Source organism: Ovis aries, chromosome 25 (genome assembly GCF_016772045.2).
Source record: "Ovis aries strain OAR_USU_Benz2616 breed Rambouillet chromosome 25, ARS-UI_Ramb_v3.0, whole genome shotgun sequence".
Lineage (NCBI taxonomy): Eukaryota > Metazoa > Chordata > Mammalia > Artiodactyla > Bovidae > Ovis > Ovis aries.
Window position 1 is genome coordinate 34,426,069 of NC_056078.1, and position 27,687 is coordinate 34,453,755.

A 27,687-nucleotide genomic window follows, 5' to 3' on the forward strand; every position below is an offset into this window, starting at 1 on the left:
TCTGCGTTGTCCTTCTGAGTGAGTTTGTTTCCTGAAATGTGTGGCTACAACAGCAGCACTCCAGGCTTCCCTGTCATTCACTGTCTCCTGGAATTTGCTCAAACTCATGTCCATTGAGGTGGTGATGCCATCCAATCATTTCATTCTCTGTTGCCCACTTCTCCTCCTGCTTTCAGTCATTGCCAGCATCAGGGTCTTTTCCAAGCTGAGACTATTATCTAACCCATTTATGCCTTAGTTTCTTATCTGTAAAGTAGGGACATATTGGTTCCTACCTCAGAGATGTGGATGGATTAAATATCAGAACTTATAATAAAAGCACTGTAAAACAAAATGTTGCTCATCATCCAGCTGTACAAGGATCACTGCAGTTGCTGACCTAAAAGGAATTGAGGATGAAGAACATGATGATCCACTTAGTGCTTTGAGGAAACAGGCAAAACAGGCCATTAGATAATTAGATTTATTTCCAGGATCAAAATAAACTGTGGAAAATTCTGAAAGAGATGGGAATACCAGACCACCTGACCTGCCTCTTGAGAAACCTGTATGCAGGTCAGGGAGCAACAGTTAGAACTGGACATGGAACAACAGACTGGTTCCAAATAGGAAAAGGAGTACATCAAGGCTGTATATTGTCACCTGGCTTATTTAACTTACATGCAGAGTACATCATGAGAAATGCTGGGCTGGATAAAGTACAAGCTGGAATCAAGATTACTGGGAGAAATATCAATAACCTCAGATATGCAGATGACACCACCCTTATGGCAGAAAGTGAAGAGGAATTAAAGAGCCTCTTGATGAAAGTGAAAGAGAAGAGTGAAAAAGTTGGCTTAAAGCTCAACATTCAGAAAACGAAGATCATGGCATCCAGTCCCATCACTTCATGGCAAATAGATGGGGAAACAGTGGAAACAGTGGCAGACTTTATTTGGGGGGGCTCCAAAATCACTGCAGATGGTGATTGCAGCCATGAAATTGAAAGACGCTTACCCCTTGGAAGGAAAGTTATGCCAACCTAGACAGCATATTAAAAAGCAGAGACATTACTTTGCCAACAAAGGTCGGTCTAGTCAAGGCTATGATTTTTCCTGTGGTCATGTATGGATGTGAGGGTTGGACTGTGAAGAAGGCTGAGCCCTGAAGAACTGATGCTTTTGAACTGTGGTGTTGGAAAACTCTTGAGAGTCCCTTGGACTGCAAGGAGATCCAACCAGTCCATCCTAAAGGAGATCAGTCCTGGGTGTTCATTGGAAGGGCTGATGCTGAGGCTGAAACTCCAATACTTTGGCCACCTGATGTGAAGAGCTGACTCATTTGAAAAGACCCTAGATGTCCATCAGCAGATGAATGGATAAGAAAGCATTGGTACATATACACAATAGAGTATTACTCAGCCATTAAAAAGAATACATTTGAATCAGTTCTAATGAGTTGGATGAAACTGGAGCCTATTATACAGAGTGAAGTAAGCCAGAAAGAAAAACATCAACTCAGTATACTAACACATGGAATTTAGAAAGATGGTAATGATAACCCTGTATGCAAGACAGCAAAAGAGACACAGATGTACAGAACAGTATTTTGGACTCTGTGGGAGAGGGAGAGGGTGGGATGATTTGGGAGAATGGCATTGAAACATGTATAATATCATATAAGAAATGAATCGCCAGTCCAGGTTTGATGCAAGATACAGGATGCTTGGGGCTGGTACACTGGGTGACCCAGAGGGATGGTATGGGGAGGGAGGTGGGAGGGGAGTTCAAGATGGGGAACACGTGTACACCCATGGTGGATTCATGTTGATGTATGGCAAAACCAATACAATATTGTAAAGTAAAAATAAAACAACCAAAAAACTTTTGTTATAAAAGAAAAGAAAAGACCCTGATGCTGGGAAAGATTGAGGGCAGGAGGAGAAGGGGATGACAGAGGAGGAGATGGTTGGATGGCATCACCAACTTAATGGACATGGGTTTGGGTGGACTTCAGGAGTTGGTGATGGACAGGGAGGCCTGGAGGGCTGGCATGCTGCGGTTCATAGGGTCGCAAAGAGTTGGACACGACAGCAACTGAACTGAATGGGGGAAAAATATGAATTTGAATTCTTGCATCTTCATATACTTAAAAAAATACTACAATCATTAACTGAGATATCTGTTCCTTGTGACTATCAGTAACCTTCTACTGGGATGTATGCTTAATTGCACGTATTCTTTAGCTGAAATCATGTGTGCTCGCCTCTCCCCCAACCTCCTCAGAGCTATCTGAAAGGCTGTCTCTTGGGCTATAGTCCTCAGTAAAACACTGAATAAACTCAACTCATGGCTCTTACATTGTGCATCTTTCAGTCAATAGCTCTCACAAAAGTGTCTGGCCCATAGTACTTGATGGGCTTCCCAGGTGGTGCAGTGGTAAAGAATTCCCCTGCCAATGCAGGAGATGCAAGAGATGCGGGTCTGATCCCTGGGACCTGGATCCAGGATTCCCTGGAGCACGAAATGGCAAAACACTCCAGAATCCTTGCCTGAAAAATTCCAAGGACAGAGGAGCCTGGTGGGCTACAGTCCATGGGGTTGCAAAGAGTCAGATATGGCTGAGCAGACACATGCAGAGTGTTTTGCGAGTTACTAGTATTACTGACCCTTCTGCATGTGTGCCAGGCCCCTGTAATAAGTGCTGTGTCATCCGTGTGAAGTGACAGATCAAACCAAGAAGTGTTCTGCTTAGACTCAGGAGAGAAAGATGGTTTCACCTGGGCTTTGAAAGCTTTTGTGGGGGCTTCCCTGGTGACTCAGTGGTAAAGAATCTGCCTGCCAATGCAGGCATTGTGTTTTAAAGACAAGGAGTCCACTATTATCCACAGAATCAATCCTCACCAAGACTCCCCTATTTACATTAATAGTATCATCCTTCCTGCAGACACCCAGACTCTTCCATTTGGCTGCCTTCGTATCTAGTCATCTGTCAAGTGTTCTGTTGATTTAGTAACATAATCCTTCTAGATTACACTGAAGCTGAGTCCTTCTAAAACCAAGTTGCTTTACTGAATTTATGATTTTTAAAATTTTAAATGTTTATTGAAATATAGTTAATGTACAGTGTTGTATTAGTTTCAAGTGTACAGCAAAGTGATTCATATATATATCTACCTGAATATATATTATATATTTACATATACATTCTTTCTTAGATTCCCTTCCATTACAGGTTATTACAAGATACTGAATTTATGATTAATTTCTCTATCCAAAACTCTATTCCCTTTCTTGTCTCTTCTGACCTCAATGCTGAGGTAATTGAACACTAACCAACCAGAGTCAGATGACTAAAATTGCTGTTATAGATTTCACCATTAACATACAAACTCAGGTTTTTTTCTTCAGGATAAGATGAGATAACAGACCCCAGAGTCACGGACCACTTGGCCAGAGGATCATAAGCCAGAGACATCCTGACTCCCAAAACTATGATTAAGAAATGTCACAGAACTATCAAAAAATGATGATTAATCCCACCATCTTTGTTCTTCCACTTAAAAAATCACTCAAAGACCAATTGGAGTGGATCTGAGTCTTGTCCCCCATTCTGTTGCTTGACACCCTGCAATAAATCCTGACTTTGATGCAAACACCTGCTGCCAGAATTTGGCTTTCTATGCCACAGGCATATGAAGCCTTGCTAGTTACAAAACCATGGTTTTATTTTTACTGCCTCCCCAGGTCATCCCAAGTGAGGTATGTTCTACCACTTCAATGAGCTCTTTCTCAAATTTGAACTGTAAATGACAGAATAATCTTCCACAAGTACAGTTCTAATACTTTACCTTACCAAAACCTTTTGAGAATTCCCTAATTTTAAACTGTTGTTGTTGTTTTTCAGTACTTCTCTTCAGGTGTTAAATCTGCAGTGAGGAAGTTATCAGAAAAACAACTCATGTTGGAATAGATGTTATTGAAGAGGAAAATTGGCTTGGGTCAAAGGACTATTGGAAGCCAGGTTTCTCATCTTCCACCATTTTTCTTTGAGCCCAGCAGGTTACTTAGCATTCCTGTGACTCTTATTGTAGAAGGTAAGAGTAGGACAGACAGGACCAAAGGGTCTTACCATTAACCCGTTATGCACACATAAGGAATCCAGAGGAAACTACCAAGAAGATCTTTACTCACACATGAGTAGTTTATGTCAATCCATAAGAAACTAACAGTCAACTGAAGATGTCAACTGGAGATTCAGAAGGATGTCAACTGGAGATTTTCCTCTGTATAACTCACCCACTCCCCATGTGATAGAAGTAGCTAATTTATCCTCCAGGTATCCTATATCATCATCCCCTCTGGGCTGACAGAGAAATCTCTCAACCTTTACATTTTATCTTTTTCTCTCCCCTTTGGGTGGATTAATGACCTAAAGCTTGAAAACAGTAAAGAAAGTGTGGGAGAAGAGTTTTACAATCTTAGAGAATGGGGAAAAGGACTTTGTAGTATGATATTAAAGTTACACACAATAGAGAGATACAAAATTTAACTGCATATCAATTTAAAGTTTCATTCTTAAAAAAAAAAACAACTTTGTTCTTATGAAAAGCACAATAAATAAAGTTGAAAGACCTGGAAGAAGGAATTCTTCAATATGTATAATAGACAAATGAATAAAAGGTAAGAAATGGAAATTCTTCAAAAGGAAACTTGAATGTCCAGGGAATATTAAAAGGTTTTCAATCTTAATGACAATTTGGGAGGTGCAAAGTAAACCAAAAATATGATACTTCCTTCCATTCCCCCATTATATTGGCCTACTACTACTATTAGGTGTTACATGCTAGCAAAGTAATACTCAAAATCCTTCAAGCTAGTCTTCAGCAGCATGTGAACCAAGAACTTCCAGATGTACAAGCTGGATTTAGAAAAGGCAGAGGAACCAGAGGTCAAATTGTCAACATCCGTTGGATCATAGAAAAAACAAGGGAATTCCATAAAAACATCTGCTTCATTGACTATGCTAATACCAGACCACCTGATCTGCCTCTTGAGAAATCTGTATGCAGGTCAGGAAGCAACAGTTAGAACTGGACATGGAACAACAGACTGGTTCCAAATAGGAAAAGGAGTATGTCAAGGTATATTGTCACCCTGCTTATTTAACTTATATGCAGAGTACATCATGAGAAACGCTGGAAGAAACGCTGGAAGAAACACAGCTGGAATCAAGATTGCTGGGAGAAATATCAATAACCTCAGATATGCAGATGACGCCACCCTTATGGCAGAAAGTGAAGAGGAACTAAAAGCCTCTTGATGAAAGTGAGAGAGGAGCGTGAAAAAGTTGGCTTAAAGGTCAACATTCAGAAAACGAAGATCATGGCATCCAGTCCCATCACTCCATGGGAAATAGATGGGGAAACAGTGGAAACAGTGTCAGACTTTATTTTCTTGGGCTCCCAAATCACTGCAGATGGTGACTGCATCCATGAAATTAAAAGACGCTTACTCCTTGGAAGAAAAGTTATGACCAACCTAGATAGCATATTCAAAAGCAGAGACATTACTTTGCCGACTAAGGTCCGTGTAGTCAAGGCTATGGTTTTTCCATTGGTCATGTATGGATGTGAGAGTTGGACCGTGAAGAAGGCTGAGCGCCGAAGAATTGATGCTTTTGAGCTATGGTGTTGGAGAAGACTCTTGAGAGTCCCTTGGACTGCAAGAAGATCCAACCAGTCCATTCTGAAGGAGATCAGCCCTGGGATTTCTTTGGAAGGAATAATGCTAAAGCTGAAACTCCAGTACTTTGGCCACCTCATGGGAAGAGTTGACTCATTGGAAAAGCCCCTGATGCTGAGAGGGATTGGGGTCAGGAGGAGAAGGGGACGACAGAGGATGAGATGGCTGGATGGCATCACTGACTCGATGGACGTGAGTCTGAGTGAACTCCGGGGGTTGGTGATGGACAGGGAGGCCTGGCGTGCTGCGATTCATGGGGTCGCAAAGAGTCGGACACAACTGAGCGACTTCACTTTCACTTTCACTTCCTTCAGTTCAGTTCAGTCGCTCAGTCGTGTCTGACTCTTTGCGACCCGGTGGACTGTAGCCCACCAGGCTCCTCCGACCACAGGGTTCTCCAGGCAAGAATACTGGAGTGGGTTGCCATTTCCTTCTCCAGGGGATCTTCCCAACCCAGGGATTGAAGCCAGGTCTCCCGCATTGCAGGCAGATGCTTTAACCTCTGAGCCACCAGGGAAGCCCCTAAGGGCGTGAAGGTTTCTGGGAAAACTAGTTTCTGGGAAAACTAGTTTTTGGGAGCAGGTTTATAAAGGAGGCACAGGAAACATTGCCACTCAGTGTGAATTCTAGGTACTGAGAAAAATAAAAAATTTGATCTGAACTTTAAATTATTGGGGGGAAAAAGCCAGAGAAATCAGGTTAGGTCCAACCTTATTTTGGTTTGCTCTGCTCTTCGGGTCTCCAAACTTCTCTAGTACTTTCAGTTCCCCAAATCTTCTCATCAACTACCTCAAAGCCCCTGGTACCACCCAAACGGGCTGGTTGGGTGGGCTATCAATGCCTCTGACCCCAAGCAAACAGCATAGGACCCCACTATAGTCATAAGTCACTAATCTGACCTCCCAGGATTTCATCTGCCCATCAAGTCTGTTCCTTGTGCTTCTTTTTCATTTTGGTTGGTGAGACATGAATTATTTTGGAATCAAATCAGAAATATAGGCTCTCCCTCCACCTGCATCTTAGGCATTAACTAGCTTAATTAAAAAACAAAACAAAACAAAACCTTACTTTTATCAGCCTTGCGTTCCTCTAGGAATTTTCCTCTTCTCAGAGTTGATGGGCAGAAATGCTATATATCTACATAGGACCACTACAAGATTTAAGTAAGGTAATGTGTGAAAGATCTATTCTTTGGGTTTGCCACATAAATTTGTAGCCATTTATTTAAATAGAAAGGAAGACATGTAAATCCTCCTGAATTCAGATGAGTTAATCTGAAATAGCTATGAGCATGTTTGTTTTACATGCCTAGGGTATAAAATAACCTTCTCCCACACATTTGGAAAGAAAACCCCAAAAGTCTGCAGTTTCCTCATCTGTAAAATGAAGGGTTTGGTTATCTCAAAGCATTGTTTTAAGAATAAGATGAATTAGTAAATAACGTAGTGTCTATAGTGAAATGAAAGCAAAGGTTACTGAGTGGTGTCTGACTCTTTGCAACGCCATGGACTATATGGGATTCACCAGGCCAGAATACTGGAGTGGGTAGCCTTTCCCTTCTCCAGGGGCTCTTCCTGACCCAGGGATCGAACCCAGGTCTCCCGCATTGCAGGCAGATTCTTTACCAGCTGAGCCACTAGGGAAGTGTCTATAAACCTTATTCAATATAGGTTTCTGGCCTTTTGGGGCTTCCAATCTGAGTATTGCTTAGTCAGTGATATATCAAGCAATATGGATCATCTGTGAGCCTGACAAAACTTCTGTTCTCACATGGCCTGTAGTCTATAACGTAATAGGGTGCTAGAGACAAGTGTGAGGTCAGAGGTCACACTAACTTGGTCAGAGGCTCACTTTGCTCAAACGTCTCTGCCTCCAGTGTTCTCAAATCTAAATGAGGATAAGATAGTGCCTACTTTTAAAAGGTATTATGGAGATTAAGTAAGAAAATTAGATTCAGTCGGTTCTTAACGAATAGAAATGGAATTTTCCCTAAAGAGAATGAGGAGCGTATCTGTGGTGGAGCCACGTCTGGGGCTGCGTCTCAGGTTCACCAATGCTGTGCACCTCAGGAGTCCGTTGGTGCTGCTCACACTTTTTCACCCCAAAAGACCCTGGATTGGAGATTCAATATGAGTTCCAGTGGTGCGTTTCTTTGATAGGAGGCAGCCTGCCTCGTGTGCTAGTGTTTTGCAGCAGTCTGAGCTTCCATCTTTCAAACATGTAGATTTTTTAAAAGATGGAGACAGCTCGTGTCGCTGGAGTAACTGTGGCTTTGTTCAGTGGAGTTTGGCACGTGGACTTTCTGCGAGGCTGGGGGATTTAACGATGAACTTTTGGTGGTTAGAGTTGAAAGGGGTCCCTTGTTGACTATAGCTCAGTAAAACTGGAAAAAAGAGAAAATAGAATAAAAATAAATATTTAACTATGGAACTGGTTAAAAATATTTCTATATTGTAGAGATGTATGGAAGTACTTTTGAGTGAAATATGTCTGAGATTCACTTCAGAATAATGGGTGGGGCAGTTGTTGAGATGAATGGAATGGAATGGGTGGATGATGAGAAATTGCCAAGTGTTGCTGTATATCAGGTTTGAGTGCTAGGGTCATCAGGCTAATTATTTTCATCTTGTCTCTTTAACGTAGTTTAAAAATTAACAGAATAAAAAGGTGGCTTTTTTTTTTTTTTTTTGGTTTGTTTGTTTAAAACTTCCCAGAACTGAAAGAGCTATCATGGAAGAATTGAAGTGACTTTGGGAATTTTTTTTTTTTTCTCAGTTCACAAATGATTTTATATTCTGTGAAGTTTAGAAATACTTTGGAGCTTTTCAAACCTGGGAGATGGCAGACTTGATCCTGCTGGATCTCTCCATATCAATTTAGTAAAGCAGAAAGACCCAGGCCTCTCTGACTTGCTCTGAAACAATCCTGGAGTAACTGACAAAGACTAAAAGATTGCTTAATGGGAAAAATCAGCCTGGAATTCCCAAATTCAGACTTCCTGATGAAGAGTAAACAGAGATTTGGAGTCTCTGTCTTTCAAATTTGGAGTCTGTCAGTATGCAGTGAGGGGATTGCCCAGTGAGAAAAGTTTCAGTACAGTTGCTCAGTCATAGCCAATTTTGCGACCCCGTGGACTGTATCATGCCAGGCTTCCCTGTCCATCACCAACTTCTGGAGCTTGCTCAAACTCATGTCCATCAAGTTGGTGATGCCGTCCAACCAGCTCATCCTCTGTCGACCTCTTCTCCTCCTGCCTTCAATCTTTTGATCCCTTCAATCCCTTCAATTAGGGTTTTTTCCAGTGAGTCAGTTCTTCCCATCAGGTAGCCGAAGTGTTGGAGTTTCAGCGTCAGTCCTTCCAATGAATGTTCAGGACTGAGAATAGCTTATATCCTCTAATTATACTCAGACACTTCAACTTGCTGCAGTATGAAGATTAGTTCCTATATGAAAAAAAAATCCAGACAGTGGTCAAAAAATTTATTGAACACAAATAATGGTAATTTCCTTCCCATTCCCCATAAATGTTTCCTCAATGAAGACTTAGGAAATGAGGATAGTGTGGACTGATCTCTGCACAAACCCGAGTTTAATTAACCCTCGCGTTTGTGCAGAGATGTTGCAGGAAATGTTTTAAATCTCATCTGGGTTGAGCCCAATCCCACAATCAACAGAAAGGGTGAGAAGATAATTATGAAAAGAAGCCCCAGTTTTCTAAAATTGGTCTCCCTGGGACAAAACTTTTCTGTCTTCTTGTGACCATGAGCATGTCCTTTCACCCGCAGGAGGCAGAGTGCCATAAATTATTTGCTCCGAATGTCATAAGTCCTATGTAGGGTGGTAGTTATAATTTACCTCTTTAATCCAGGGACATGTAACAGAAGTTGGAAGACAGTAAGTGCCCTGCCCAAGGACATGAGCAGAAAGAGACAGAGCCTGGAGTTCAAATCTAAGCTTCAGGCCAGATGGGCAGTGCTCTGCGCTGTACCTCGCAGAGCCTGAGCTGAGGAAGGAGGCCAGTTCCCCCCTCAGTTCAGTTCAGTTCAGTTCAGTCGCTCAGTCGTGTCCGACTCTTTGCATCCCCATGAATCGCAGCACGCCAGGCCTCCCTGTCCATCACCAACTCCTGGAGTTCACTCAGAGTCGCGTCCACTGAGTCAGTGATGCCATCCAGCCATCTCATCCTCTGTCGTCCCCTTCTCCTCCTGCCCCCAATCCCTCCCAGCATCAAAGTCTTCTCCAATGACTCAACTCTTCGCGTGAGGTGGTCAAAGTACTGGAGTTTCAGCTTTAGCATCATTCCATCCAAAGAAATCCCTGGGTTGATCTCCTTTAGAATGGACTGGTTGGATCTCCTTGCAGTCCAAGGGACTCTCAAGAGTCTTCTCCAACACCATAGTTCAAAAGCATCAGTTCTTCGGCGCTCAGCCTTCTTCACAGTCCAACTCTCACATCCATACATGACCAATGGAAAAACCATAGCCTTTACTAGAGGGACCTTAGTCGGCAAAGTAATGTCTCTGCTTTTGAATATGCTATCTAGGTTGGTCATAACTTTTCTTGCAAGGAGTAAGCGTCTTTTAATTTCATGGCTGCAGTCACCATCTGCAGCGATTTTGGAAAAAATAAAGTCTGACACTGTTTCCACTGCTTCCCCATCTATTTCCCATGGAGTGATGGGACCAGATGCCATGATCTTCGTTTTCTGAATGTTGAGCTTTAAGCCAACTTTTTCACTCTCCTCTTTCACTTTCATCAAGAGGCTTTTTAGTTCATCTTCACTTTCTGCCATAAGGGTGGTGTCATCTGCATGTCTGAGTTTATTGATATTTCTCCCAGCAATCTTGATTCCAGCTCGTGCTTCTTCCAGTCCAGTGTTTCTCATGATGTACTCTGCATATAAGTTCAATAAGCAGGGTGACAATATACAGCCTTGACGTACTCCTCTTCCTATTTGGAACCAGTCTGTTGTTCCATGTCCAGTTCTAACTGTTGCTTCCTGACCTGCATACAGGTTTCTCAAGATGCAGGTCAGGTGGTCTGGTATTCCCATCTCTTTCAGAATTTTCCAGTTTATTGTGATCCACACAGTCAAAGGCTTTGGCATAGTCAATAAATCAGAAATAAATGTTTTTCTGGAACTCTCTTGCTTTTTCCATGTTCCTGAAGATGTTGGCAATTTGATCTCTGGTTCCTCTGCCTTTCCTAAAACCAGCTTGAACATCAGGGAGTTCACGGTTCACATATTGCTGAAGCCTGGCTTGGAGAATTTTGAGCATTACTTTACTAGCATGTGAGATGAGTGCAATTGTGCGGTAGTTTGAGCATTCTTTAGCATTGCCTTTCTTTGGGATTGGAATGAAAACTGACCTTTTCCAGTCCTTAGCTCAATATAATATCTTATAGTTTATATATTCTTAAGTTGCTTGAGAATCCTGTACTAACATTGTCTTCATTTGTATGTTTTTGACAAATCCAATATTCTGTATAATTCCTTTGTTCTTATAAATTATTTCTTTTTTCCTGGAGGTACTGAGGACTTTTAATCTTTACAGTCTAATAGTTTTAGTAGGATATGTCTTGGTGTCAATCATCCTGAGTTAATTTTTTCCAGTACCCTGGATTCATTCAGTGTCTTGATTCAGGCCTTCTATTTCTGGAATGTTTCCTTGGATTCCTTTCTCGTGGTAAAATACATAACAGAATTTACCATCATAACCATTAAATGTGCCATTCAGTGGCATTAAGTATGTTCACACTGATGTGTTACCATCATCACCATCCACCTACAGAACTCTTCTCTTGAAAAACTGAGCCTTTTATTATTCAGTCAACAGTAATTCCACATTCTCCTCTCTTCTCAGTTCCTGGCAGTCGGCATTCTACTTTGCCTCTAAAAATCTGATCACTACCTCGTTTAAGTTGAATCAAAACATATTTTCTTTTTGTGACTGGCTTATTTCACTTAGCATAATGTCCTCAAGGTTTGTCCATGTTGTAGCATATGTTAGAATATTTTCTTTTTAAGGCTGGATAATACTTCATTTTATGTGTATACCACATTGTTTGTCCATTCATCTGTTAATGGATCTTTGGTTTGCTTCTGTCAGCTGTTGTGAATAATGCAGCTATGCACATAGGTGTACAAATTTCTGCTCATATGCCCAAAGTGGGATTGCAAAGTCGTATGGTAATTCTGTTTTTAATTTTTCAGAAATTGCCGTATTGTTTTTCATAGTGGCTGCAACTTTTTTAGAGTTCCAATGATAGTTCACACAATTTCTGGTTTATCCATCTCCTTCCCGACACTACAGTTCTTTTCTTTTTTTTTTGATAGTAGCCATCCTAAAAGTGCAAGGTGATATCTCAAGATGATTTTGAGTTGCATTTCCCTAATGCTTAGTAATATTAAACATTGTTTCTTGTGCTTAATAAACATTTGTCTGTCTTCTTTGGAGAAATATTTATTTAAGGCCTTTGCCCATTTAAAAAATCAGTTTGTTTTAATATTGAGTTGTAGGAGCTTTATATATTCTGAATATTGATTACTTATCAGATATGCAGATATTTTCTCCTGTTCCTTAGATTGTCTTTTCAATCTGATTGTTTTTTGATGCACAGTTTTAAATTTTGCTGTAGTCCAACTTATTTTTTGTCTTGTTGCCGGTGCTTTTGGTGTCATGTCTAAGAAATCATTGCCAAATCTGATGTCATGAGGATTTTATCCTGCTAGAAATTTTATAGTTCTTACATTTACATCTTGGATTTGTTTTCTGAGTTGGTTTTTGTATATGACGTGTCTAACTTCTGTCATTTTTATGGGGATATCCAGCTTTCGCAGCACAATTTACTGAGAAGACTAATCTTTCCCCATTGAATGGTCTTGGTTCCCTTGCCAAAAATCATGTGAACATATATGGAGGGTCTGTTCTGTTCCAGTGTCTACCTGTGTTTATGCCAATACCATAATGTTTGAAACTGTAGCTTTGTAATTTTGAAATCAGAAAGTGTAAGATACATCTGAGTTCTTCTTTTTCAAGATTGTTTTGGCTACTTAGGGTTCCTTGAAATTCCAAGTGAATTTTCTTTATCTGTAAAAAAAATGCCATTGGGATTTTAGTAGGGATTGTATTAACTCTGTAGATCACTTTGGGTAGTATGGATATCCTACCAGTATTTAGTCTTCCAACCCACAAACACATGTATATTTCTAATTGTGCCTTCTTTGATTTCCTTCAGCAATGTTTTGTCATTTTCAATGTATACCTCCTTAGTTAGGTCTATTCATAATTTATTCTTTTGATGCTATTGGAAATGAGATTTTAAAAGATTTCCTTTTTGGGTTGTTCATTGTTAGTGTATAAAAATACAACTGAATTTTGTGCATTGATATTTTTTGTGTGTTCATTTTTATAAATTTGAATTAATTAGTTCTAACACTGTGTGTGGGTATATATTTGTATGTTGAGGACTTAATGTTTTCTACATGAAAGATCATGCCATCTGTAAACAGAAAAAATTTTACTTCTTCCTTTCTGATGTCGATGCCTTTTAAATATATTTTTCTAACTTAATTGCTCTGGCTGGAAGTATGCTGAATAGAAATGGTGAAAGCAGTCAGTCATCCTTGCTTTGTTCCTAATCTTAGAAGAAAAGCTTTCAGTCTTTATTAAGTATTATGTTTCTTGGGGGTTTCTCATATATTGCTTTGATTATGTGGAGGTAGTTTCCTTCTATTCATAGTTTGAATGGTTTTATGATGAATGGATGTTGAAATTTGTCAAATGCTTTTTCTTAATCAGTCTAGATGATAGTATGGTTTTTGTTCTTTCTATTAATGTGATTACATTGATGGGGGGTGGTGGTGTATACAACTGTCTTTTCTTCCAACTATAAATCCCACTTGGTCATGATGTAAAACTGTTTAATATACCATTGAATTTCGTTTGCTAGTATTTTGTTAAGGATGTTACATCAATATTCATAAGGGATGTTCTGTAGTTTTCTTAATGGCATTTTTTTAGGGTGGGGGCTGGGTCTGGTTTTGGTTTCAGGATAATGCTAGCCTACAGACTGGTTTCAAATAGGAAAAGGAGTACGTCAAGGATGTATATTGTCACCCTGCTTATTGAACTTCTTTGCAGAGTACATCATGAGAAACGCTGGACTGGAGGAAACACAAGCTGGAATCAAGATTGCCGGGAAAAATATCAATCACCTTATATATGCAGATGACCCTTATGGCAGAAAGTGAAGAGGAACTAAAAAGCCGCTTGATGAAAGTGAAAGAGGAGAGTGAAAAAGTTGGCTTAAATTTCAACATTCAGAAAACGAAGATCATGGCATCCAGTCCCATCACTTCATGGGAAATAGATGGGGAAACAGTGGAAACAGTGTCAGACTTTATTCTCTTGGCTCCCAAATCACTGCAGATGGTGACTGCAGCCATGAAATTAAAAGATGCTTACTCCTTGCAAGAAAAGTTATGACCAACCTAGATAGCATATTCAAAAGCAGAGACATTACTTTACCAACAAAGGTCCACCTAGTCAAGGCTATGGTTTTTCCAGTGGTCATGTATGGATGTGAAAGTTGGACTGTGAAGAAGGCTGAGCACCATAGAATTGATGCATTTGGACTGTGGTGTTGGAGAAGAGTCTTGAGAGTCCCTTGGACTGCAAGGAGATCCAACCAGTCCATTCTGAAGGAGATGAACCCTGGGATTTCTTTGGATGGAATGATGCTAAAGCTGAAGCTCCAGTACTTTGGCCACCTCATGTGAAGAGTTGACTCATTGGAAAAGATTCTGATGCTGGGAGGGATTGGGGGCAGGATGATAAGGGGACGACAGAGGATGAGATGGCTGGATGACATCACTGACTCGATGGACGTGAATCTGAGTGAACTCCAGGAGTTGGTGACGGACAGGGAGGCCTGGCGTGCTGCGATTCATGGGGTTGCAGAGTCGGACACGACTGAGCGACTGAACTGAACTGAACTACATATTGAGATAAGTAGTGATCACCCACAGAGCACCTTCCCAGACCAGAGTGACCTCCCATGCGTCCCATGGCCATGTTGGACTATGCTGTTCCAGAGTGAGTTGACTGGATGAGAGGTGAGCATCTGAGATAGGGAGATGCATTTCCACATAGTTAAGGGATTGATGTCAGCAAGGGAGCAAGAGTTTCTGATCTCTCTGATCTTGAGACCTAGACACAGAGGAAGTTGGTGGGTAAAGAAGGGAAAGAGGAGAGGATGGGCAGAGAGAGGCAGAAGCCAGAGAGGTAGCACAGGGTTGCCTGTGCCCACCAGTCCTTCTAAAGGCAATTCAGAATCCTCTGTTCTCAGAAAAAAAATGCCTCCCTTGGGCTCAACTAGATCCAGTTGTTTGTCTTCAGTTCAGTTCAGTTGCTCAGTCGTGTCTGACTCTTAGCGACCCCATGAACCGCAGCATGCCAGGCCTCCCTGTCCATCAGCAATTCCTGGCGTTCACACAAACCCATGTCCATCAAATCGGTGATGCCATCCAACCATCTCATCCTCTGTCGTCCCCTTATCATCCTGCCCTCATTCTTTCCCAGCATCAGGGTCTTTTCCAATGAGTGAACTCTTCACATCAGGTGGCCAAAGTATTGGAGTTTCGACTTCAACATCAGTCTTTCCAATGAACACTCAGGACTGATCTCCTTTAGGATGGACTGGTTGGATCTCCTTGCAGTTCAAGGGACTCTCAAGAATCTTCCCCAACACCACAGTTCAAAAGCATCAATTCTTTGGTGCTCAGCTTTCTTTATAGTCCAACTCTAACATCCACACATAACCACTGGAAAAACCTTAGCCTTGACTAGATGGGCCTTTGTTGGCAAAGTAATGTCTATGCTTTTAAATATGCTATCCAAGTTGGTCATAACTTTCCTTCCAAGCAGTAAGCGTCTTTTAATTTCATTGCTGCAATCACCATCTGCAGTGATTTTCGAGCCTAAAAAAAAAAAATCTGACACTATTTCCACTGTTTCTCCATCTATTTGCCATGAAGTGATGGGACCAGAGGCCGTGATCTTCATTTTCTGAATGTTGAGCTTTAAGCCAACTTTTTCACTCTCCTCTTTCACTTTCATCAAGAGGATCTTCAGTTCCTCTTCACTTTCTGACATAAGGGTGGTGTCATCTGCATATCAGAGGTTACTGATATTTCTCCCGGCAATCTTGATTCCAGCTTGTGCTTCTTCCAGCCCAGCGTTTCTCATGATGTACTCTGCATATAAGTTAATATGCGATAAACACAGGCTGCTCTAAACTCCCTTGATGAGAATAAACAGGTATGGCCTTGGTCTGAAGAGCTGTTACTGAAGAGCTGTTTTCTCATTACTATTCATATTCCAAATACCATCAGGAATTGAGGATGTTTTCAGTAACAGGAAAAAGATCTTAGCAGAAGACTGAGCTGCATGCATGCTGTTGAGAGGCGTGGCTTTGTTTTCAGACGTGCTGTCCATATACATACTGTGGCTGCAAGTGTGTTGGAAGGGCGGGTGGGGCTTGGGGGTCCTATTCCGAAAGGACCAGAGAGGTCAGTCCTCCTGGTCCCTGGGAACAAAGGAAAGAGTGGCTGGTTCCTTGTCTGGAGGAGGGGTATTCATCACCCCTTTCCATGAACCTGTGCTTCTTTCGGGCCTCACTCCAATCTCTGAAGTACAGATATCATTTAAATTTTTCTTTGCAGTGTGTTCAATCACCCACTTGGGTCTGACTCTTTGCAACCCCATGACCTGCAGCACACCAGGCCTCCCTGTCCCTCACCATCTCCCAAAATTTGTCCAAGTTCAAGTCCGTTGCATCGGTGATGCCATCTCATCTTCTGAAGCCTTCGTCTCCTTCTTCCCTCAATCTTTGCCAGCATCAGGGACTTTTCCATAGAGTTGGCCATTTGCATCAGATGACCAAAGTCCTGGAGCTTCATCATCAGTCCCTCCAATGAGTATTTAGAGTTGATTTCCCTTAAGATTGGCTGGTTTGATTTCCTTGCTGTCCAAGGGACTTTCAGGAGTCTTCTCTAGCACCATAGTTTGAAGACATCAATTCTTTGGCATTGTGCTTCTTTCTGGTCCAGCTTTCACAACTGTTCATGACCACTGGGACAACCATAGCCTTGACTATATATGGACCTTGTTGGCAGAGTAATGTCTCTGCTTTTCAGCACACTGTCTAGATTTGCCATAGCTTTCCTGCTAAGAAGAAATCGTCTTCTGATTTCATGGCTGCAGTCATCATCTGCAGTGATCTTAGAGCCCCAGAAGAGGAAAACTGTCACTACTTCCACCTTTTCCCCTTATTTGCCATGAAGTAATGGGGTTGGATGCCATGATTTTAGTTTTTGTTTTTTTTTTTTTTTTAAATATTTAATTTTAAGCTGGCTCTTTAACTCTCTTCCTTCACTCTCATCAAGAAGCTCTTTAGTTCCTCTTTGCTTTCTGCCAATAGAGTGGTATCATCCGCATATCTGAAGTAGTGATGATTCTCCCACCTATCTTGAATCCAGCTAGTAACTCATCCAGCCTGGTATTTCTCATGGTGTGGTCAGTGTGTAGGTTAAACAAACAAGGGAACAGCAGTTCGCCCTGTTGTACTCCTTTCTCAATCTTGAACCAATCAGTTGTTCCACACAGGTTTCTGAATGTTGCTTCTTGACCAACGTACAGGTTTCTCAGAAGACAGGTAAGATGCTCTGGTATGCTCGTCTCTCTAAGAGCTTTGCACAGTTTGTTATGATCCACATAGTCAAAGGCTTCAGTGTAGTCGATGAAATAGAGGTAGATGTCTTTCTGGAATTCCCATGCTTTCTCTATGATCCAGCGGAAGTTGGCAATATGATCTCTGGTTCCTTTTCCTTTTCTAAACCCTGCTTGGGCATCTGGAAGTTCTTGGTTCACACAGTGCTAAAGACTGGCATGCAGAATTTTAACCATGATCTCACTAGCATGGGAGATGAGTGCAATGGTCCAACAGTTAGTACATTCTTTACTACTAGTCTTCTTGGGAATTGGGCTGAGGATTGACTTTTTCCAGTTCTGTGGCTATTGCTGGGTCTTCTGGATTTGCTAACATGTTGAATGCAGCACCTTGAAGGCATGATCCTTAAGGGTTTTGAATAGCTCTACTGGATTTGTTTGCAGTAATGTGTCAATAAAATCAAGTAAATATACAGAGGCCTATGGTCAAAAACTTATAAGCCGAAACTGTAAGTTCTGGGATCTGATGGCCTTTTACATGAGGAGTTGTAGCAACAGCGCTCGTGATCTCAGAGGGAGAGCAGTGAGTGCTCCTGAAGAGATATCTTAGTTCTCTGCCCAAGGATGGAAGTGGGTAGACTGGATGAAACCCCAGGAATCCTAGTCAACACACCACCAGGAACTAGAGGCTAGAAGCAAAGTGATTCTGGCTCTATCCCCCATTTGAAAGCAAGAATGTCTCAAGGAGGCAAAAACTATAATGAGGTACAAAGTTTATTGTTAGAGACACAGCACAATGCATGGCAGAGCACACAGAGAAGCAGGTTGTTTATTTAAGACAGAAGGAAGGCAGAAATGCGCCCCCAGAGGGAAAGGGTATGGGCATCCTCTCTGAGGAGGAGGAGGAGTGCAGTAAGGCAGAGCTAAGCAGAGACACACACCCGTGGTGGAGTGAAGGCCTCCTGGATGAGAAGGAGCCCGGTAAAGATGTGACATAAAGTAACTGATATAGGACAGTCCTTCCAGATCATTGTTTACCTTTGGCCAATTACCTTGTTAATTTCTTCACACCTGACTGGCCCATAGACCCTCAAAAGGTGAATGTGAAACTCTTTTGTAAGATAGATGCACCCACAGAGACCTATGGGTGCATGTCCACTTATTATGGGGTGGGGCCTCTCCCTTTTCGACCCCCAAGAACTCTTCCTGCACACATGTAGACAGGGAAGTCTTTGTTGAACTCAGCAGTGGGCTCCGAATCTCTTTGCTTGTGCAGCTTTTGCCACTAGCTTTGTCCTTGGAGTGTCTGGGTGTGAACAAAGCTTGATTTTACTCGACTTGACAAACACCAGGGGTCCAACCCAGAGGCACCCTGTCTCCTACCTTACTACCCATGCAAGTTCCCTTCCTCTCGGTGTCTTGGATTGCATGTCTGTAAAATGAGAAGGGGTTGCTTAGACTATCTCTGAAGCAGAGAGGAGACAAACATCCCTTGAACTTCAAGGCAGGAAGAGGTTGAGGGATGAATCTGAACATGGCTGGACACCCTCTCTGCTTGAAACTTTAGAAGGGATTAGGACTGTACAGATGGTACATTCTCTGATGAGGCATCCATAGTCACACTGTCATGGGAAGAAAGAAATCCTGGATGGTCGAGGGTGAGGGGAGTCTACTGGGTATAAGCCCACTCAACCTGGCCAGAGAAGTTGGTGCTTCACAGTCAGCCAGAGGTAGCCACGATGACCTCCAAGCCCCAAGGCTACAGCTTGCATTGATGCTAGGAGTCTGGGGTTTGAGGAGAGGTCTGAACAGGGCTCTACCTGAGGGAGGCATCAGTAGAAAGAATTTGAAACCATGGGAGAAAATGAGCCCAAGCCTAGAGTGAATGCAAGGAGAGAAGGGAGCCAGAGCTGAGGCGCCTTCTCCTCCTTGTGGATGTCCAGGAGAGGAGGAGAGACGAGTGAAAGAGGCTGAAGGATAAAAATAGTGAAGGCAGGAGAGCAAAGGGAAGGAGGTAGCAGTGACCAGTGGGGTCAAATGCAGCCCATGTTTGGCAGAGGTGGAGGGCTAGACACCTGTCTTGTTGAGAAGGAGACCCTTGATTTTGCACAGGGGCATCTTGGAGACCTCCTTTTAGCCCTTGCCCCTGAGTCGCAGGCTGCCCCCCTTTTTTGTGACAAATCTTCCAGATGTGAAGCCAGTTTCAATCTTTATTCTGCGGGTGGAGTTACATAGGAGGCCTGCCTTGTGGCCTCATCCCGTGGCTTAGCGGGGAAGCCGTGAGCAGCAGAGGGTCATCTTTTTATTGGGATGTTGGCAGCTCACAGCTCTGGGCATTGCCACCTTCCCTAGGGCGGGTGGGGGAGCTCAAAACTCGCAGATCACGAGGAGTTGCTTACTGCAGGGTATGTCATTCCACTGGCCCTCAGGAGAGATTTCCACACAGTTCTCTGGTTGTCCATCATCGCTGTTGTTGGGCTCCCCAGTGGCCCAGTAGGAATAGACCAGTATTTCCCCAGTGGGGTAGGTGAACCTCCCCTCCGTGGAGATGTCATTCATGCTCAGGTAAGCATTCTCTTTGTGGGCTCTGACCAACTGTGTCACGGCCTTGTTCTCGGCTGCAGAGCGTGGGGAGGCCAGCTGTCCCTTAGCCTCTGTGCAGAGCTGCTGGGCATCTGAATATGATTTGACCACACCTGCCGTCTTGAAGATCTTCTCCCCGACAGCCTGGCCATCAGGGAAGAGCACCGCTAGGGGAAGAGGAGAGTCAGGCTGGGGATGTGGCAGCACCTAGACCTGTGCTTCAGCTGGAGTCCCCAGCACCCACGAGGGCACCAGGGCACCAGATAGAACAAAAGCAAGGCACTTGGCCCCCAAGCATCCATCATGCAAGAGGTGAGGACCCTGGAACTCAGGAGCTTATGCAGAAGCCCAAAGTCGCCCAACTGTCAAATGTAGATGAGGATCAGACCTTGTTGGAGGTGACACTAAAGCTCCCACATGCACTTTCTGTTCTTCCCCGTGCTGTTAACGAGAATCCAGCATTTCAATTACTGTGTAAATAGGAAGGACTTTGGCAGGGAAATGACAGTGTAGAGTCCAGGGCCGTTCCTGAGAGTGTGGAAAACACCAACCCGGTGGCTCACTCTCACCCTTGCATGATGACTAGGCATGTGGAGTTTTCAGAGCATTCTGTGCTGTGTGAAGGGGTGAGGAGAAAGGGGAGGACAGGGATGCATCTGAGAGCAGCCAAGTGCTAGCCTCTGCACCAGGGCAGTCCAGTGTTGGCTTCCGTATGCTCACAGGTGATCCTATGGCCAGTCAGCCTCCCTGGACCACTGAGCAGGGGATGACGGCATCTGAGAGCTCTATGTGGGGGCGGGAGGGCAGGGTGGGATCAGCTTTGGAGAGAGCCGTGTCTGGCTTCAGAAAGTCATGTGTTCAGCCCTACCCTGGCAATGACAGCCCAGGTGTAACGGAAAGTCACTTCGCCTTTCAGAGTCTAATCTCATATTTCTAAGGAAAAGGTACACTGAAAAACAGTATCCCGTATGTGACGTGTTAAGTATCTCTTTTTATTCGATCCCATCCACACCACTCTGACTCCAGGGTCTGCATGGAAATCTTCAGGGCTCCTAAGAGGGCTCACTGGACTGGTTCTGAACCCAGGCTTCACCCTGACCCACTGCCCTTTCCTCTGATTAGCTTCAACAAGCAATTGGATTTTCCATGTAGTCAGGATGGCACGCAGACAGCCCTGGACAAGGTCAGTGCAAGCTTGTGTGCCATGATTGGTTACATCCCATGCGTCTGGGTGGGTATGTGTGTGCATGCGTGAATACATCCATGTGTCCATCTGCAGGTACATGGGCTGACTCAAGGTCCATCAGGATGGGTGTGCCTGTGTCTGCATGTGTGTTCATGTATGTAGGTGGTGTGGACTGAGTGATGGTGTTTAGGTACGTACATGTGGCCAGCACATATGCCCAAGTTCACCTGTGTTTATAGCAGTCTGCATGAAGGGTTAGTTTTTAAGTTGTGCTCAACTCTTTTTAACCCCATGGACTGAAGCCCACCAGGGACTTCTGTTCATGACATTTTCCAGGCTAGGATATTGGAGTGGTTTGCCATTTTCATTCCAGGGGATCTTCCTGACCCAGAGATCAAACCCAGGTCTCCTGCAATGCAGGCCTATTCTTTACCAGCTGAGCTACCAGGGAATGAGATAGTAAGTAGATATGTAAATATGATTGCGCAAGAAGGAAGACATAAACTGCTGAGAATTCTCATCCAACTACTTGAGTACTTAGTTGGCTTGAGTTCTTAGGAGCCAACCCTGTGTCTCACCCAATCAGGCCCCTTTATGCTCTGCTCCTTCAGAAAACCCTACTTTTTTTGGATCAGTGAGGTTTGATAAGTGATGTGCATTCAAAACTGTCATCAGGGAGAGCAGAGAAGGAGGAGGGGCAGTTGATGCAGTGTCCCAAAGGCACAGGGCACTGAGGTGTGTGCCCCAAGAGGCCTCTGCCTGCTTAGGATCCAGGCTTAGGGAAGAATCTCTGCTTTAAACTCCACAAGAGGTGCAGGGGAATCCAGCATGGGCCAGAGACTGGAGGCAGCCTATTCCTTCCAGACCCAGGGACATCTTTAGGGCAAGATAGTTGGTGGCCACACACCAAGGATAGGTCCTCAGCAGACTTAAACCCCACAGGGATCTTCCCACCCCCGCTCTCAGGATCATGTCTGGATTCTCTGCTGCTATGGACTGTGCAGCTTCTTCTCTGGCATTTGCACACCTGGCCCCACAGAGGGAAGAAATGCATCCTGGGTTGGGTGTCCCTTTGTCTGTCATAGGAACCTGCCCAGGGTAGGCTGTGCTGAAGGTCTGCTGAACTGGTGACATGGACCGCATCCTCCTCCTTGTCCCGTGCGTCTGCTTGAGCTTCTGGAGCACGTGGGACATGGCTCTGTCCCAGCCCTGTCCTTAGCCCCACTCCTGCCCCAGGTCTAGGTCCAGTCCCAGTCATGGTCCCAGCAAGTCCAATTTAGACCCAGCCAAGTGAACAACAAGCCAAGCCTAGACTAAGTCTGAGGCCCATGATCAGTGGCTGGCTCAGGGTCAGGTCCAGGAACTCACCGTTCTTATACTGAGAGAAGGCATTCTGGAAGCGTCGCAGATGTCCCTCTAAGATTGTCACCTGCTGCTTGAGAGCATTGACCTCTGCAGGAGAGAGAGGCCAAGTGAAGACAGATCCAGAACAGCCTGGGGTCACTCAGAGCCCAGGCCTCAAGTGAAGAGTATCCAGGTGGAGCTGCAAGTTAGGGGTAGGGTAAGGAGGTGGAACAGAGTCTTCGGAAGCCCACCTCTGCTGACCTAGCTGGCCTCTCCATCCATGGGATTTCCTGTGGTTCTCTTCTGAACAGTAGCCCCTGAACAGATCCCTGTGCCTCACTGACAGTCAACCAGATGTCATTTTAATTCCAAATTCTAGGAATCTGATAGCACTTCCTTTTGCATTGTAGGGGGTGATATGGTTGTAGGAGAGGATACACATAGCTTGAGTATTTCCCATCCATTGAGTTATTTGATGTTCACGGTTATCTGATGAATTGGAGAGGGAGGTTGTCTTGTCATAAAGATCAGATAGAGAATCTGCTCAGGTTGTCCTCCAGCGAGTCATAGAGGCTAAGCCCGGAGTCCACCTCGCCATACACCCTGTCAGCTTTTCCTGCTTGGACCCCCGCCTGTAAATGGGTTACCTGAGAGGAGAGCTGAGCTGAATAAGGCCTCCTCCCTGCCCCACACCCTAATGGGGTCCCCAAGGTTTCCTTACCTGCAAGCCCACTCTCACCCTTTTCGCCTCTTTGTCCAGGAGTACCTCTGTCCCCCTTCAGTCCTGGGGGGCCCCTGGCACCTGAAGGCCCCTGTGGACCTATGGCTCCAGCAGGCCCTGGATAAGAGAAGTAGAAATGGGTAAGTGCTGAACATATATTTCAGCATTTTCATGCCCTCCCCCCCCCCCCACCCCCGCCCCAACCTCCACACATGGGCTTCCTATCCCCCAGCAGTACGCCTTCCCACATACAAATGTCCCTCAGTGCCTGGATCCTCTCCTTGCATCCTCTCTGTACACTGACTGTCCCATAACCTAACAACCAGCCTTCCCTGAATACAGACAGTCCCTGCTGTTCACACCACCCTCTCCCTGGAGACAGACAGTTCCCAAAACCCAACACTGGCTCTCTCCCTAGAATTCCAGCTCTGACCTGGTGACTGGTGGTGGTGAGGACAGGGGATTATGAGCCCAGCCCCACGTCATTGCTCACCTGCCGCCCCAGCAGGTCCAGGGCCTCCAGGCTCACCAGGGGCACCTCTCTCTCCTTTGAGGCCTGTGGGGCCTGGGGAGCCCTGCATACCTGGGGTACCCAGTCCTCCTGAGGAAGGAACACATTGGAGGAACATGGCTCAGAGTGTGCTCAGCAGGTACCATTTCCTCAGCAGTGTGGCTTGTCACCCACAGGTTCAGGTGAGAGAGTGACCCGGGAGACTGCTCCTGCCCGCTTGGTCTTCTCTAGGAAATTCAGTCAGTGTGGGAATGTGGGGGGAGAGGCCCAGGCCAGGCCTACCAGGCGTGGAGGTCCCCACCAAGGCTGCCAACGTCACCCCTCCCTTCTCCCTCCCTCACCCACCACATACCACCCTCCTACCTTTGGGCCCAGGTTCTCCTTTGGGGCCTGGTGTGCCTGGAGGTCCCATGCTCCCCTGCCTCCCTGAGGGGCCCTCTTTTCCAGCTGGACCAGGCTTACCTGGAGGCCCTGGGGAAAAAGGACCAGCCCAGTCATTGACACTGAATCTCCTTGGAAGTGGGAATGCATAAAAGATGGGGCTGTAATAGAAGTCAGACAGGCAGCCTCCTCCCAAAGATGTTGCCCTCACTCTCCGCCCTCCCCAGGAGCTCCAGCCTTCCCTGAAATAACCCCGAGCCCCCTTGAGAATGACCTTCCTCCTCCTGGGGCAGAATCTGTGCGCGCCTACTGCCGTGGCCTAGCGGCAGCACGCCCTCTGCAAACACCTGCATTCCATGCCCAGCTGCTCACCAGGCGGTCCAGCGTCTCCCTTTGGTCCAGGTTCCCCAGCAGAGCCATTGTCTCCTTTCGGCCCAGTGGGGCCAGCTGGTCCTGGCATTCCTGCTCGTCCTGCAGGTCCTGGTGAACCTGTGTCAAGAAGAGATGGACATAAAGCTGATCCCGGCCCAGGAGGAGCCAGCTGCCTTCAGGGTCAGGACCCTTGCATTCTTTCAGGTTTCCGTAGGGTGTGGACACTCCCCCTCCAGGTGTCTGATCCAGTGGCGATGTAGGAAATGCGTGTTCACATCTCCATTTTACAGGAGAAGGAACAGGCTTGCAGAACTGGAGGCAGATCCAAACCTAGACCCACCTGACTTTGCATACAATGCACCTGCCCCTGCCCCAAGGCCACGGTATTTATGGCAGGTAAGTCTGTCAGCTTATACCCTGGACCATGGACTCCCTCCCCTCCCCCTTCCTGGAACCAAAGGTTTATGTCAGAAATGACACCTGACACTTAACACCAGAGAGATAGAAATCAAAAGCACAATGAGCTGTCACCTCACACCTCTCAGAATGGCTATTATCAGACAGCAAATAGGAAGTACTGGAGAAGTAGAGAAAAGGAAAGCTTTGTGCAGTAGGGATGCAAACTGGAACAGCCACTATGGAGACAGTATGGAGGTTTCTCAGAAAGTTAAAACTAGAGCTACCGTATAATCCGTCAATTCCACTTCTGAGCATTCAACTAAAGAAAATGGAAACACTAACCTGAAAAGATATATGCACCCCCAAGTTAATTACAGCGTCATTCATGGTGGCCCAGACATGGATGCAGCCTAGAGCCCAAGTATCTGTGGATGGATGAACGGGTGTAGAAAATGCAGGGCGCACATACAATGGAACATCATTCAGGCATAAAGGGAATGAAATCCTGCTATTTGCAGCAACACTGGTGAACCCTGAAGGCACTGTGCTTAGTGGAATAAGTCACAGAGAAGGTGGCACTATACGATCTCACTCATATGTGAAATATAAGAAAACAAATGAAGAAAAACGACATACTCACAGATACAGAGAACAGATTTGTGGTTGCTAGAGGTGGGGTTGAGAAGTGGGCAGAATGGATAGAAATCTTCAAAAGTTACAAGTGTCCAGTTAAAAAACAGTTGATTCCCAGGAATACAATGTACAGTGAAGTTACTATAGTTAGTAATCCTGGGTTGCATGCTTGAACATTGCTGAGCAAGCAGATCTTAAAAGTTCTCATCACACACAAATCGTAACTATGTGTGTTGATGACTTATTGTGACAATCATTTCACAATATATGCAAATATGAATTATTATGATGTACGTATGATTCTAATATAGATCAATTCTAATATAAAGAAGAGAAAAAACTAACATGCTTTTAGAATTATGGAAGATAGATGACATTATTGTGCATTATTTAAGTGATAAAAGTAAGTTATAAACACTATTTAATATGATTTGGTTTCTTCAACATGTCCACGCCTGTGTCAGGCATGTGCACATGTAACACACATTGAAAAAGCCACAAGAAGAGCACACGCACATGTTAACAGTTGTTCTTTCTAAGGGGCACAATTCAGGCAATTTTAATTTTCTTCTTTTTGTATTTAGTGACCACATACTAATTTGCTTTGGAAAAATGACCAAACATTTTAAAAAATCACATTACCTTAAGAAGGCTGCCTAAGTCTGAAATTATAAGAGATTTGCATTCAAAGACTAAAGGGAGAAATGCCTGTTGATTCAAGAATTATACACTCAATTCTTTGAGTTTGGTTATACTTGTTTTCATTGAGATAAAATTCACATAATATAAAAATAACCTTTTTTTTTTTTTTTTTTTTTTTTACTGTGATGTGTAGCTTGCAGGATCTCAGTTCCTCAATCAGGGATTGAACCTGAGGCCTGGCTGTGAGAACACCGAATCCTAACCTCTGGACCACCAGGAATTACCTGTAATTAGTCATTTAAAGTATACAATTCAGTGGCATTTAGAACATTGACATAATTGTACAACTACCACTACTCTTTAGTTCAAGACTATTTCATTAATCCAAAAGTAAACCTCATACCCATTTATCACTCCATCCCTGCTTCCTCCCAGGCCCTGGCTACCTCTAGGCAGCTGCCTGTCTCTGTTACCTATTCTGGATATTTTATATAAATACATGCAATGTATGACCCTTTGTGTCTGCCTTTTTAAACTAGGAGTGACATTCTTGAGGCTCATCCAATTTGCAAAACATCTCAGTACTTCATTCCTTTCTATGGCTGAGAAATGTTCTATAGTATGAGTACAATACATTTTCTTTATTCATTCACCATGGATAAATCTTGATAGACACTTGGGTTGTTTCCATCTTTTGACTGTTGTGAGCAAAGCATTCACGTGCAAAAAGACAACAAAAGAAATCTGTCAGTTACTACTAACTTGTTCAATCACTTATTTGTTCATTTCCTCATTTCATCTCTCTGTGCATTGAGAATCTCTCTGTGGAACATGGCTTTCTGCCTAGCACTGAGCAGGAAGTAAATGTCAGCACCAGGTCCCGGTCTGCAAGGAAGTTGTCACTGAATTTTAAACTGTGAGGTACAGGTTATGAGTGAAGAAAACAGCTTATGAGATGTCCCTCGTCCCATCCGAGCACCTGCAACCCATGGACACACACGTACTCATAGGAAACAGGACTTCAAGGCTGAAGAGGATTCAGAGACCTGGAGAGGAGAGATGACATTTCAGATCTGGAAACCACTCCCCCAGGGTAAGAAGGGCCAGGCTAGCCTGGGAGAGACTGTGCAGGTGGTGGGAGACTGGGGTATTTGATGGGTGGTGAGAGCCTCTGTGCTGGACATTGTGTCTTGCTCTTAGTTCCAATTCTCACTAGGCAATCAATGGGAGCCTGGAGGATGGACCCCGCATCCCAGACCCCCTGGTGCAGTGTGCTCAGGCAGAGACACCTGGTCCCTGGCTGAGCCTCTCCTGGGCTTTTCCCTGGCTGGGGAGGGCAGCAGGTATCTTGGAAGCAAGTCACTCCTTAGAAGGGAGCATTAGAGGTTGCCCATCCTTTGGAACTGTGGTGTTGGAGAAGACTCTTGAGAGTCCCTTGGACTGAAAGGAGATCCAACCAG

The 27,687-nt window shown here is 44.3% G+C and overlaps 1 protein-coding gene across 2 annotated transcripts in view; it reads right to left on the reverse strand.

The window, feature by feature from the left end:
• Positions 1–19,647: 19,647 nt before the first annotated feature.
• Positions 19,648–27,687, reverse strand: part of LOC105605755 (collectin-46) — a 28,833-nt gene continuing 20,793 nt past the window's right edge. For both annotated transcript variants that reach the window (XM_060406577.1, XM_027962150.3), the window contains exons 4-9: positions 24,554–24,670; positions 24,164–24,271; positions 23,783–23,890; positions 23,290–23,406; positions 22,593–22,676; positions 19,648–20,205 (exon numbers count right to left, since the gene is read on the reverse strand). In XM_060406577.1, coding sequence (XP_060262560.1) covers positions 19,823–20,205; positions 22,593–22,676; positions 23,290–23,406; positions 23,783–23,890; positions 24,164–24,271; positions 24,554–24,670 — 917 coding nt within the window. In that variant the 3' untranslated portion in view covers positions 19,648–19,822. The remainder of the gene's footprint in view (positions 20,206–22,592; positions 22,677–23,289; positions 23,407–23,782; positions 23,891–24,163; positions 24,272–24,553; positions 24,671–27,687) is intronic.